This window comes from Chaetodon auriga, chromosome 4, assembly GCF_051107435.1.
Source record: "Chaetodon auriga isolate fChaAug3 chromosome 4, fChaAug3.hap1, whole genome shotgun sequence".
NCBI lineage: Eukaryota > Metazoa > Chordata > Actinopteri > Chaetodontiformes > Chaetodontidae > Chaetodon > Chaetodon auriga.
This window is the reverse complement of record NC_135077.1, coordinates 28693459-28707979: the sequence shown is the minus strand read 5'-3', so window position 1 is coordinate 28707979 and position 14521 is coordinate 28693459. Positions and strand designations below refer to the sequence as shown.

Below are 14521 nucleotides of genomic sequence, written 5' to 3'. Positions count from 1 at the left end.
GAGACAAGTTAGTAAGTGGAATTAGTTAGGGCTGGGGAACTTGGGCTCTGTGGTGGCTTTGTAATTTCACCATTAAATATGTTCCAATACATGCATAAATATTTGTTCTTTGGGTTTGTAATCTTAGACATACTATACCTAAAATTGTAAAATCAGTCCCCAGGTTTTGAAGGTATGGTGAATTATTCACTTTAATTGAGCATGGCATGTCTGAAGATGGATAGGTAGGTGGCAGAATTTTGTTTGGTAGATAAGGAACTTGAATAATAGCAAGGAAGTGCTAAACCATCATTTGTTTTAATGTCTTCGAGTTAGAAGCTTGACCTGCTAGCTTTTATAGTAATACTACTAATAATAATGATAATTATGTCTGTGACAGACAGGTATCCAATGTAAAGATTCTAAGATTAGAGTAAGGTGGGCTCTCTGTCTGGTTTTTGTCAGAACACCTGCTGCTACATTCTGTGCGAGCTGTAACTGACCAATAGCTTTTTCAGACACACCAGAGAGAGAGGCGTAGTCCAGCCTGCTAGAGATAAAAGCAGGGATTAACTTTCCTGTGTCTGCCTGGGAGAGAGAGGGTCTGACTCCGGCAGTATTCCTTAACTGATTAAAGGACGTTTTAGTCACGTTTCAATGTGATGTTCAGAATTTAGGTCAGAGTCCATGATAACACAAAGGTTTTTGACCTGTTCCTTGGTGTTAAGTGTAAGTGGATCTAGGTGTTCAGACAGTTTCTCCCTCTCAGATTTTGCTCCAGTAACAAGGACCTCAGTCACATTGAGACCCATAATGTAAATCATTACATTTTAGTGTGAAGACTTGGGTTAAGGTTAGTGTAAGGGTTAGGGTTAGGCAAGAAGTGGTCTATGTAATGTTCCCAAAAATGATGAAAAATGTTAAATGGTAAATGAACTGTATTTATATTGCACTTTTCTACTCTGACGACCACTCAAAGCACTTTTACAACACAAGTCTGCACTTCCCCATTTACACACACATTCGTACGGTGGCTAAGCCAACTGCCCATTATGAGTGTTATCCATTCACATACACTCACACACCAATGGCACAGCATCAGGATCAATTTGGGGTTCAGTATCTGGCACCAGGATACTTCAACATGTAAGACTGCCGAGGCCAGGGATCAAACCACCGAACAGAGAGAAAACCTTGTGTGTGTGTGTGTGTGTGTGTGTGTGTGTGTGTGTGTGTGTGTGTGTGTGTGTGTGTGTTGCTGTTGTATTTCAGTTTACTTGATGGACCCACCCTGGAGGTGGATAACTATGGATAACTATGTGTGTGAAAAAGAAATGGTCATTATGCAGGAGTTACACAAATTACACAATGCTGCCATAATTATACAACTGAGATGATGTTGGTGTAACCTCTGTTTCTTGCACACTGACCAGCACTTCACCACAGTTACAGATGTACAGTTAATTTCACTGTTTAAACAAGTGATATGAAAAACTTGCATTTAGGATAATTTAAAAAAGGATCATTTAACATCCTGACTAAGAAGATGTGAAAAAGTTTTGCTAGTAATCCTTTACTATAGTTAGTAAATAATGACTGTTAGAAACAGAAGACATTTGTATGTCAAGGTCAAACTTTATAACTATGTTAACAGATCACAATATAAGTTCCATAATCAATATTTTCTACAGCATTTTAAAAGGGTATCAAACAGATAATCCACATCTTTGACAAACATTTTTAAACATAAATAAGGTAATAATTGTCTGACAAGTGTAAACTTCTCAAGTGAAAAGATCTAAGTTACTCTGAAACACAGACACTGTACATTCCTCAAACCCGCTTCAGAGGCTTATTGAGCAGTTTTTCAACTACATAAGCAAATTACTTTATGAGTTTAGTAATTCTTTCAGTTGTGTTGACATGGTAGCTGAAAGGATAAAAGTCTATTCCAGACAGCCTGATTATGGTGTCACTGGTCTGACAAAACTCATAGTAGTCAGAATAACACATGGGGGACAGTGGCTAATTTTATGAATTATGAGTACTTACTGTACAATTGATTTGTGGGTAATCCTGGTAATTACTGTAAGCGTTTACATTAGATACTGTGCTATCGTTACATGCACATGCTAAAATGTCACCTCTGGGTCTCCTTACAACAAATACTTTCTACTTCACTGGGCTCTGTACATCACTTTTCACAAATGAACCTGTAAAAACCAACTGTAGTAGAGAGTTTAGACATAAAAACTAACCTAAGATTATGTGGCAGAGAGACATAAATACCATTAGCAGTATTTACCTGAGGGAAATGTCATAGAACACCTCTTCTTTTCTGATGTTGTTCATTTCTCCCCAGTTTCACATCAGTCCTACTTGAACATGTACAGTTAAGAAGCAGTAATAGTATGGTGGAAGTGTAGCTAAACTCGGTACAATCACTGTAGTGGAGATCCTGAAGAATTAATGCGTTTGGTTTGAACCAGTAGAGAAAAAAAATTGGGCGGGGAAGCATAAGGTAAATACTTTGAAATGATAGATAGAGCCTGTATGACCTGACAGATTAGAGCACATTGAAGCTGGTCTCTGGTTGAGATGTTTATACTGTTTTAATTCCCCTATGCTAATAAATGTCTTACAATAATTTGTAGCCTACAGACCACTTTTTTCAGTGTGGACAATCTTTGCTACTTTTTGTGACACCCTTCTTAGGCTGACATAAGCCTTATATTACAGCATATATTACAGTATATAGTCTGAGTATGCTTGACAAAAAATAAAAAGCCTTTCTTAGGAAGGCTGCACAATAGAGAAAAGCATGACGTCAGAACAAATTAAAATACATTTGTTCTAACATCATGACACCACAGGTGGATGACATCAGAACAGAACACTCCATTCAAGGGAATAGTAAAACACTGTGAGCAACACAGTATCAGTAGACAGCAAATTGATTCAATTTATATATATTTTTAATTCAAATATATGTTAAAATTTTTTTTCAGTCTGTATAGTATTTAGGCCATATTTACCATCCTTCTCATTAATCCATGCATAGCCATAAGATCTATTTCTGTCTCTATGGAAAAGATTGATTTATCTGAATTGACGATTTTTCTTTTTGGCCTCAGGAACATCATTTAACACACCAGTAAAACATAGACTGGAAAACGTAAAATCGGGGCCAGAGGCTTGCAATGGCTTGTAATGGAGAGAGGAGACAGAGGCAAATACTAAAACATTCAAGAGACAGGTCTGTGTCTGTGTACACATGTACTGCATTATGCAAGAAACTTGCAGAAATTAAACACTTTCTGTCAATTGTCTGAAACAGGCCTTTCTACAGGACTTTTGAATTAGTGTTAACCGTTACACTTATTTTAATGATCAACTATACAATTTTGGCGACTGGTCACCCTTAGAGATTGCTACCCTCACAATTGACCATGTTTTTCATTCATATTTAAAATGATTACTTTAATATAAGGGGGAGCACTGGAGTCAAAGTTTTATCCATAGTGGGATATATCCATGGATAAACACAGCTACATTAAGGCTGATACCAAATGACCGGTACCCTCGTATAATGTGCCCAGCTTTATACACAGCGGAGGATGGAGGACTTACACAAACATATGCATTCTAGAAAAAAACAGCAGAAGAATGAGATCAGTCGTGACATAAATTTCTGTCTTCACTCATGCTGCACATACTACACATATGCACACAAACACAGTTGCAGAAAGCATATGCCTGCTCCAGATAATAAGCTGCTGCATAGCCAGTGTTGTAGTATGATATGACCAGTGACCATGGATAATGCCCCTTTGCATTCAGACAACGAAACAACAGAAAAAACAAGCAAAAATAGAATACGGGAAGAAACAAAGACTTTGAGTACTATACAGGAATGGCAAACTGGAGGCAGATCAAGTCCAGCTCCCGTCGAATGACAGAATATAAGCCTGTTAAATTTTGTCTTTGAATCCATCCATGACCCTCTAAGAAGATTTACTGTGGCTTTGATCTTTTCAGCTGCTTTTTATGCTAAAGCTTGCTCAAAGTTTAAAGAATGTGTTTTCTGCGTTTTACTTTTAGAAAGCCTAAACTTAAAATAAAAAAAGCATGTCAAACATTCCGAGCTGAGGGAGAAAGGAGCAGGAAAGGAGAAAATGCGCAGAGTAGATATGACAGCATAGGAAATCATGTTAATATCAGTAGGCACTGACCTGCCTTTTGGGACTTTGAGCCAATTATTAGGGGTTTTAAAAAAAATCTTATCTCAAGTAAAGTTAAGCCATGTCAAGGGTACAGCATTTGTCAAACTGATCCCTGTTTCCTTAATTTGAATGTCATCTTGAACTTAGTACTTCTAGTCAAGTATAATGATCAGGTTTAAATAAAATACATTAGCCTTTCACAATGCAAGTTATTGTGCAATTACAAATTCCACTGTAGGAAGCAACTGCTTTTCGAGTTCTGGTTGAGGTTCAAATAAAGTTGAGAAAGACCAACAAAAGTCAACCAGCAAATTTCAATCTCAATTTCAAATATTTCACCAATGACCAATTTGAATGCCATTACATAGAACTCACCACTCACTAGATAAAGGCTTATTGGAAGGTGCTGTAGCCAAGGTAAGCATATTATAACAGAAGTAGCTGCACAATACAATCTGTGCCAAAAAAAAAAAAAAAAAAAAAAAAAAAGACTGGATGCTTGAAGAAAGTGAATATTGCACAGATTGAGGAGTGTTGATGCTTCCCTTGTGATTATCTCCAGTGAACACTTGGATGGGGAAAGCAAGGAGTGCACTTAAAAATCTGCAGGTATGGAGCGACGAAACAAAAGGCAAACTGACCTCTTCAGACTCACTATGGCTCTTTCATTATAAACACATATTGTGCAGCCAAGTATTGTTCAAACCCACAGATCTTTAAGAGCAACTGACTTTCAGACAGGATGAAGTAACAAGTGGGCTTCAATTGAAGTGCTTGTTGGATCATCAAACAGAGAGACTGTTCTGGAGTGCGCACTCTTATCCCTGTTTGTAAAATTTATCGCATCTCACCCTTCTCGCTCATCCTTAGAGTTTGGTCATTTGGAACAACTACAAACACTTTTGCCTTTACACGAGGTCAGATTACATGTTGTTTCAAGCAAACCCTGTCCTTACAACCACACAGACAATTTATCAGGCAAAACTAGCAACTAACTACTGTTGTGGCTGTTGAGAAAGGTTAACTATTTGCAGGATTTCAACTCTAACCCAACTAATATTGAATTTTGAAGACTGGAATGAATTTCAGAGAGTAATAAAATCTGGGGACAATACAGTATCAGTTGATACTTAATGTTTGAAAACAAACAAAAAGGTCTAAAAGTGAGCATGTTTGTCAGGGATACCTCAAGAGTAATGACAAGGATGCATATTGAGATGGGAATATAGTGTTTTACAGTTCAACCTGAAGATAGCATAAAAATGTAGATTATATATAATCAGTACTGCACTAGTAATGACATTTTGATAAATAAATGTGTTGTACATATATGAGTCCAGCTTTTAAAACACGTATTAAATGAAATTTGATTTTCTATAACCTTCCTCATTTATGCTAATACTAACATATCTGTAATAAGAACACTTTGGCAGATAGCATTAGTCTGGCCAATATCGGTCGGTGTAGTGACCCCTCGCCTACAACAGGGCCCAGGTCCAAGTTACTGCCAATGCACAGTGTCGACAAACATTGATCAGCAAATACACAAGCCATTTCAGATCAATCTAAAACAACTTAGCTACACTTTTTTAGGTTTACCTATCTATCTATAGTTCACAGGCAGATTACCAGTCAGGTGGGTTAACAAAAAGCCAGGTCTTACCTGAATACCAGTATGCCTACTAGTTTCCAGGCGAGTAAAAAGCCCGCCACTGAGAGCTTCCTCCTCCTCATCTCTCCAGAGGCTCGCTAACCTCTCCTCTACCCACGGCTCTTGAAGCTTTCAGCACCGCGAACAGCGCTCGTGCTCCAGCTGCGGTCAAACAACACGCGGGGGACAACTCACAAACATACCGTCGCAAGAGGAACTCCAAAAACTGTCAGTGTTCGGTTAATTCCGATTACTAGGACGAGAAACAACATGGTAGCTAGGGATTTCACAGAATTAACCAGCTAACTGAAAGGGGTTAAGAAATGAAAAGCAGACGAATCGCAAGATAGCTGTTATGACTCCGCTCTGGGCTTGTTCTGTGCCCTCATGAAGCATGGGGGCAGAGAGACCCGCCCTCCATTCTGGTTGTCATGACCGGCAGACAGCTCAGCCAATCGTCCACAGTGTTGTTATTTTTTGCCCCGCTTAATTGTATCTGAAATTAGAAGCCCAGCGAGCTGGATCAAATTTAACACGCACCGCATGCATTATTACGGTCTCTCTTTCTCTCCCCGCCCCCCCTCTCTCCCTCTCTCTGTAGGCCCGTGTGTCCCAATGTGGGCTAGCTCTCCACCCTGCCACCATCTAAATTTTGTTTTCCATCTCTTTCTATCTGTTTCTTTCTCCATCTTTTCCCTGCCCTCTCTCTGTCATTCCGCTCTGTTAGGCAGGATCGCATAGAGTCGCATGTGGTTGTGATTCCCGGCTGTAAAGAAGCGTGTGTTAATGATAGTTTGCCATATGTGGCCAAAGTAGACATGGATAGAGTGGAGATGTCAATTAAAGTTCAGTTTTATATCACGAGCTCCCTGAAGCCAGAATGGGAGCTAATACAAATCAGTCCCTAAGAATTTTAAGAGTGTTTTGCTCATTGTGGCTTTACTCCAGTACTTTGGATTTTAAATTAACACACAGGCTACGACGATCCGTTGGTGACTTTCAACTGTGAGGGTGTTTGCATTTATATTGGGTGATCAGTGTGGGACTCATTGTGCATTTTAGTCATTAGGAATATAGACAGAGCTACTGTTTCTGCATGGTTTATTAGATGTGGATGCAAATACCGTTAAGTTAAAGCTGAGAGGCAGCTCTTTAAACTCATACTCATTATTTAGTATGCCCATATAAGAGAACATATTTTGTTACATACATCTTTATGTTTACTGGTCTCTTCTCAGCAAGTTTGTTATGCACAATTAACTTTTAAATAGGCTTACAGCCCACCCATATGATCCACTTAGCTGCTTCAATGAAGTTCCATGAATCAAAAATTTCAGTCTTATATTTGCCTTTTTTCCTCACAGTGTGCAGTTTTATGCAACAAAAATGACCTTAAAGAGATCATTCAAGTAATTCACAATGTTTGTTCTTTTTTTTGCACTATATGATACCACTGTCATACAAACATAAAGATGCATTATATGATTTTAAAAAATAGTGGTTAGTGACTGTAATGATTTTAATTATAGTTTTGTCCATTAAAACTCTGTAAAACTCCACCCCAAAGTGAAATTAATTCATTTTTTTGGATTGGTAAGTTGCTAATACAAGGTTATGATGAAAGTGGCTCAAAGTTTGGTCTGTCACACTTTTAGCTCCTTCCCAAACACATGTTTAAGGTTTGAGAGAAGGGAAGAAGTGCTGTACTCTCTGGGTCCAAATGCATTTGTCTTTAAGATGTGGTCAGACCTTCTTCACTGGTTCCACCAGTCAGTGTTTATTCGGTTATTTCTTACCTTCTGTTAACATGTCATTGTTGTTAAAGCTTGTTATAGTTACAAGTTGGCCCCCTGTATATCTAACCAACATGAAGCATAGGGCCACTACAAGCCTGTATGTCATTTATAGGCATAGTTGCATGTTGTTCCCGAAGGAAGTGCAATACACTGTCTGCACATCTAAAGCGGTAGACAGCACTACTTGTGTTCTTCAAATCACTTCCACATGAGATCTCTTCCTGAAAATGTCCCGCAAATGAGCAATGAATGAATGACTAAATAATTCCTGAATCCCAACGTGAGGGAGACAGCTTCTGCATGTTTTTAGCATTTAAAATTCCAGCTGTTCTTTTTAACTACTGGATAGAATTTGGAGGATTCAGTAATGTCCAACCCAGTGAGAATGCGGACGGTCATGTGGCCTACCATAGGATCTGTCCACAGAAGACATCTGACTGGCTTGATTCATTCATTCGGACATGATCAGGTACTCACTATTAGCTCTACCCAGATTAGAGCAATTGAATTGAAAAAATCGACTTAAGGGGACTTCTGACATTTCCAGGTGTTCAACTCAATACCAACTCCTCTTGTGAATTGTTAGAGGCATACCACTCCCCAAACCTACATAAGGTTTAGTATTTTATCCTATCCTAATCGATCCCACAGGGTCTTGTACAGACACGCAACATTTTAGCATCTGACTGAGACACACCAGGCTTTCAACAAACTCAAATATAAACGCATCCACGCCATCCAACATGTTCTTATTCCAGTGACCCACAAGGGCTTCCTGCCAGAATGTCATTCAAACCCCTTTCTAATGTCTGGTTACTACTATGAAAAAGTCACAATTTGATTAGGTTTAGAAATCGAAACTATTGAAAAAATATTGGAATAGATTGTTCATCTTTGGTTTCACAAAGCACACAAACTCCAGTTTTCTGGGTGAAAGTCATGCTTGTTTGACCCACCCATTCACCCCACCTTCTTCCATTTGCAGACTTTCTTGCTCTTTATACTACATCACCTTGCTCAGAGCATAAAATATTGCAGCAGATGAGTTGACAGTGGAGTTAGTTGAAAGGGTTTCTGCTCCTAGTGACACTGGCGGATAGTGGCACTGCAGTAAAGACAGCGGAACCAAAGTTGCACTCTGTGGCCGGCATGGTGCAACAGAAATACCAGAAGGTACTAGAAGAGCACCACTAGCTGCCATAGGAGAGCCATAGGTGCCACATGAGTGCCACTGGGTGGCAGTATTGGCCATACAATATACAAAAATACGTTACAGAATAGCAATAGAATATAAAAATATAAACATCAATTAAGACATTAAAAATGTAAAATGATCGAGACTGGCATAATGGGCTAAATTAAAATAAAGAATTAAATACAAGGTTAAAATCCCTGGTTAAATGTTGAGTAATGTAGCAGTTATACTTAAAAAAGAATAACAAATGAGAAAAAACAATATAGTTTCTGTCCTCCAGAGATCCATTTGACATAAAAAAATAAAATGTGGTACGGACAAGAAGATACTTCCCATTGAAATTGAAATTAATAAATTATTACATTACTTTATTTTGGCCTATCAATATTATTGAGTTGACCAATCACTTATAAGATACATCTGTCAACAGCCGTTGTTCATGGGAAAAAATATGAACAATTACCAGTTAACAGAATCTAACTCTAGCAAAACAAGGTCCTCTGTTTTCTCTCTCTCTCTCTCTCTCTCTTCTTTTTTTTTTTTCTCCAGATTTTCTTTTCTTCCTTTTTCCAAAAATTATTAAATTATATTTGGATTAAGTATTTCATACCACTTAACTATGTCACTGTCTGCTGCTGCTTAGATGTACAAGGAAGTAAAAACTAGGTTAGTAAATAAATCTGTATAAATATGTAGCTGGAACAAACATTTTCTATATTTTTGAAGGAAGAATTAAACAGATTATTTTTTTTCCATTATTGTAACTGATTGTCATAAATGACTAGAAAAGTAATCATTAGTGAACAACCATCCTAAAACAGATTTACAGCTGCTGACCGATCATGACAACGACCCATGCACTGAAAATACTTATCAGTGAATGTTTTTTTTTTTTTTTCTTTAGCTAAATGAGTGACATCATTACCTTCGGGATGGAAATAATTGCATACAAGGAATGAAAATAAAAAATTAGAACAGATTTATGGCTGCTGACCTGCTGTCGGGACAACAAACCATGCACGGAAATTTGGCCCTGCCTTATTTGAATTCACTGACTTTGTCCCCTAGATATGATGTGAAAGCACTGCATGTAAAGTTTGGCTAGGTCAGTGCTTACCTAGCCATTGCAGGGCACATTTCCTGTCTATTCATTCTTTTTTTCTTTTTTTTTTCCTGGTTAGCCAGCAATGCCCTACTTGTAATCTACAGACTTTAGTGACATACTGTTTCCCATTAAAATAGCCCTAAACAACGGAACAAAGAAAACAATGCATTCTGGGCAATATTTATATCAACTTGCCATTTCCCATAAAATATGGCTATAGACTGTGAATGGCATTGCATTCTGGGTTGATGTTAGAATCAAAGGCAGAGAAGGCCTGCAAATGCTTAGTGCTGCTGTATTTCTAGAGGAGACACACTGAACATGACGTTGTCATCTCTGAACTTCGAGGATTCCTTGTAGCTTGGCATGCTGTGAACTTCAAAATTTGCGGACATCAGGACATGAGTGGGAGTTGTAAGAGGATGAGTTCATTAAAAACCACGTTTGTCTGGATGATGTGGGTCACAACAGACCGTGAGTGAGTCTGCGTGTCATAGTGTCATGACAGACCCTGAATGGTGCAAAGATGGCGAAGATCGTGACAGCAGTTGCCAAACGCAATGACATGACAGCAGTTTGCAGAATGCAGCAATGATTTAGCAATTATCAGAATGTGATGACGATGTAGCAATTAGCAGGATCGAGACTAACGTCGAGGTCAACTTGACCAGAAATAACAGATAAATAAAATGGAGACAATGAGCAGCAAGATAGCAACAACATCATCACTGTATAGCATGAAAGCAACATCAAAAACATTCAAATCAGTGCAGTCAAAGCAGACCTGTAGTTCTAGTTTTAACTACAGGTTTAGCAGATTACTATCTCTGCCTGTGGGTTGGAAGAGGATGGACCAAACAGTGATCAGAGAGCCCCAAGGCTACAGAGATAGGACAGAGCGATATGTAGTTCGTGGCAGAGATTTGGTCTGTTGAAGTCTTCAGTAACAATGAGCAGGGAGTCTGGATGTTTCTGGTCCATGTTAGTTATCTGGCCAGCCAGGTGTTGTAAAGCCTCACTAAAACTGTATGAAATCCCTGCTGTCTCATCTTAACGAGCTATTCGATTTGTCTGCATCTCCTGCAAATCCCATACAGAGCTGCTGCACCTGCAACAAGAAGTTCAGAAAAACTTTCTGGCTCAATCAAAACTGGAGAAAAAAAACAATGTTTGACAGTTTCTCCTGACTGTATTGTGTCAGATAGGGACAGCTCAAAATGTGACAAATTAACCAAAACAAAGAAAGTACCAGAGAGTGCAGCACCAAGGCAGCCATCCACGGGGCCATCTTGATTGTCATTACTGTATTCTATGTTTGTACACAGGCAGGAGGTGCACTAGGTTGTAATCAGATCTTCTCAGCAGATAGACAGGTAATGAGTTATATGCCTCCTTTGTTCATAGCATAAAACTATGCAGTATTTTGTCTCTGGTGCAGCATGAAAAATATTGAGTGAGTGTGGGCAGAGTGGAGGACAGCAAGGCATGATTAAAGTCAAAAGAAATCAGAAGGAGGCCATGGGATATTGTGTCTGCAGCCTGCTTGCAACTGAGTGGATGACAACACAGGCCATGTCAGCATTTGCAGAGAGAGAATGTGTACCGATATTGCGATAACATGCAAGAATTCCCTTGGTCAATAGTAAGGCCTCACAATAACAGCTAACAGCTCAATATCCTTACTGCAGAATTGGCGTTTAATAGCGATGTGTCCAGAGTTACATCATGTATCACAAACAAATACTACCAGCCCTCCTCCCTTCCTCTTACTGCTCTCCTTTGTCCTGTCCACCTGCATCAACTGGAAACTGTCCAATGCAGAGTTCATGTCTAGAGTTTGCGTGTTTAAGCGTGTCTCTGTAAACAGCAAAATGCTACACTGACGGTTTTACATCTAGTGCTGAGTCAGCACTGCAAACCCATCCATGTTATTGGGGAGAGGTTTCACATTCCCCATAATGAAAAAAGAATCTTACAATGCATTTTGGGAATTTTGTCAGGTGCAATGGAAATTTTTTAACTTCCTGGCCAGGTCACGAATCCAAGACAGGATCAGTTTCGGAAATTAGTATTATTTGTACCATACTGCCAAAATGTTATTTGTTGAACCACCAAACCTGTCAAGGATGTGAGTAGGTGTGGTACAAGTGGACTTTCAACACAAACAAAGACACACACAGAGTGAGAGCAAGGGGAGGAGTGTGAGGGTGCAGGCATCGGCTTGACACTCTGATATGTTCAACTCACCAAGGAACATTGGAGATGCCTGAACATCAGAGATGCTGTCATAGCTGCCTCCATCTCTCATCCTCCTTCACTAATGTGCAAGATATGAATTAGACATTAGGTTCTGGGTATTACAGTGCATCATGGTGAAACTTCCTGTCAACTCTTGCCTCCACATGCTGTATCCTACTGTGACCCATATACCTAAATATTTCACTTTCAACCTTAAGTATGTAACCAAGGCGAAGTTCTTGTTCTTTTACATCTATATCAAAAATAGGTCTAATTCTAAGGCTTTTTTTCCTGCAACTAATATTGTCACACATGGTATATTATTTGTATGCATGAACAAGAAACTACATCTGAAAGATGTACACTTAATTTTTTTCTTAATTCTTAAATAAGGTCCATTTTGAAACTATCCTATCCTATAGTACTATACAAATAGAAAAATAATAATTTAAAAAGTGACAGTATTACATACACCAGTCCGTTCTCATTGTACTTTTCATCCTACCATACACGTAAATGTGACGGCAGTTTTAAATGCTGGTCTTATGTCTGAATACCTCTCAGTTTTATATAAAAGCCACAATGGCAATCTTAAATGGTCAAATCAAGTAATAATTCCTAATACTTAAATGCTGTCACATCCATGTAAAGACCTCAGCAGCACAAGGTACATACTCTGAAAGAGAAATTAATAATCTCTTGTGCACAATCAATCAGTCAGCCCCCTCCACCTTTTGCCCCTCATCTTGCAGCAATTGTCAAATTTTGTGTTAGCATTGTGGCTCACTCTGCAACAGTCCTGTCAATTCTGAATGAAGCCATAACAAACATATTTTTCTGAGCGCAATGTCAGAATGACAAGATGCCATCACTGTAACTGAAAGATGTTTTGTATTTCATATCTAAAAAGGCCTCTAGTTGGGAGATTAACATGCAACCACTGTATAATTAATGTTGAATCAAAAATCTGGTAATAATTTATCAACTCAACAGTTTCAGGTAAAACTGATGTTCAGTATTTAGATCAATATAATCCATGTTCTAAATCTGTCAGTGAGGTGGAGTATAAGGTAGTAAACACAAAAAACAGGTTTTTTTTACCTTAGTTGGAAACACTCTCTACACTATATGCAAATCACTGAGCAGCTTCAAATATGCAACTTATTAATACTGAAGCCTACCTTATTAGCTTTCTCTATTCCCAGAGGATAAAATAAGATGCCCTGTCTCCTTGAAATTCTGTTTATATACAACTAATTTGCAACAGCAAATATGAACAAATATATTTTGAGAGAATTACATTTTCTACTAACATAATGAGGAAGTGTTAATTAACATACCTGACAAGTCACAAAAATGCTGATACTGAATGAATGTTCACTGGCATCGTAATTTTGTAACGCACTACTAACTTGTAGTGACTACACCATTCAAGTATGTTATGGTTATGTTTAGGTACTGGCAGGTTAGGAAAAGATTATGGTCTGTTTTAAGATGGAAAAAATCAGCAATGACTTGGGACGTACAATTCTTTATTAACATTTAACCGAAATCATGACCTTTACCCTAACCTTAACCAAAACGCCTTTGTTGCCATAACCTTACCACACACAGGCCCACTTTTCTGTAACCCCAGTGTGGTGCATACATGTAGTGTTTCATTTAATCAAAAGTAATTAGGAATGCATTGTATATGAATGTAATTTGAAGGAGGCAGTTGAGTTTAAATAAGATTATCCTTTGTTATGGTGGGAAAATTTGCAGTGTTACAGCAGCAAAGAGGATAGTTCAATTTAGTTTAGTATACACTGATATTGCACATGAGTGAATTCATCAGTTTCAGTCTGTGGTCTACTGAGAGCAGTCTTGATTGTAAAGTGTAATAGGAGCAGGAAGGAATAACTTGTGGTATCTCTCCTTCACACACCGGGGGTGACACTGAAAGAGCTGCCCAGTGCAGTCAAGAGTGCCCAACAAGGGATGGGACACATTATCCATCAGGATGATAGCTTATCCATCATTATCCTTTTCCCCAGAACCTTCACTTGTGCGGGTTCAGGGGGGTTTTTTTTGTTTGTTTGTTTTTTTTGGTATTGTTCTTTTGTGTTTTGTGTCTCATTATCTCTTTATTTGTGCAGGTTTGGAAGTGTGGTGGGCAGGTGTGTTTTGTGGCAGCGCAGCTAATCAGCATCCTGCAATTACCTCCATGACTTTTTAAGCTCTGTGTTTTCTTGCTTTTGGTTGTCAGGTCATTTTGGTATTCCTGGTAATCTTGGTAACCTTGGTATCATGTATTCTGCTCGTGATCTCTGTTTCCTGTGTGATCGGTCCTGG

General features: G+C 38.5%; 1 protein-coding gene across 2 annotated transcripts in view; it reads right to left on the bottom strand.

Moving 5' to 3' along the window:
* Positions 1–6177, bottom strand: part of glra3 (glycine receptor, alpha 3) — a 77916-nt gene extending 71739 nt beyond the window's left edge. For both annotated transcript variants that reach the window (XM_076728105.1, XM_076728106.1), the window contains exon 1: positions 5866–6177. In XM_076728105.1, coding sequence (XP_076584220.1) covers positions 5866–5936 — 71 coding nt within the window. In that variant the 5' untranslated portion in view covers positions 5937–6177. The remainder of the gene's footprint in view (positions 1–5865) is intronic.
* Between the last annotated feature and the right edge of the window lie 8344 nt (positions 6178–14521).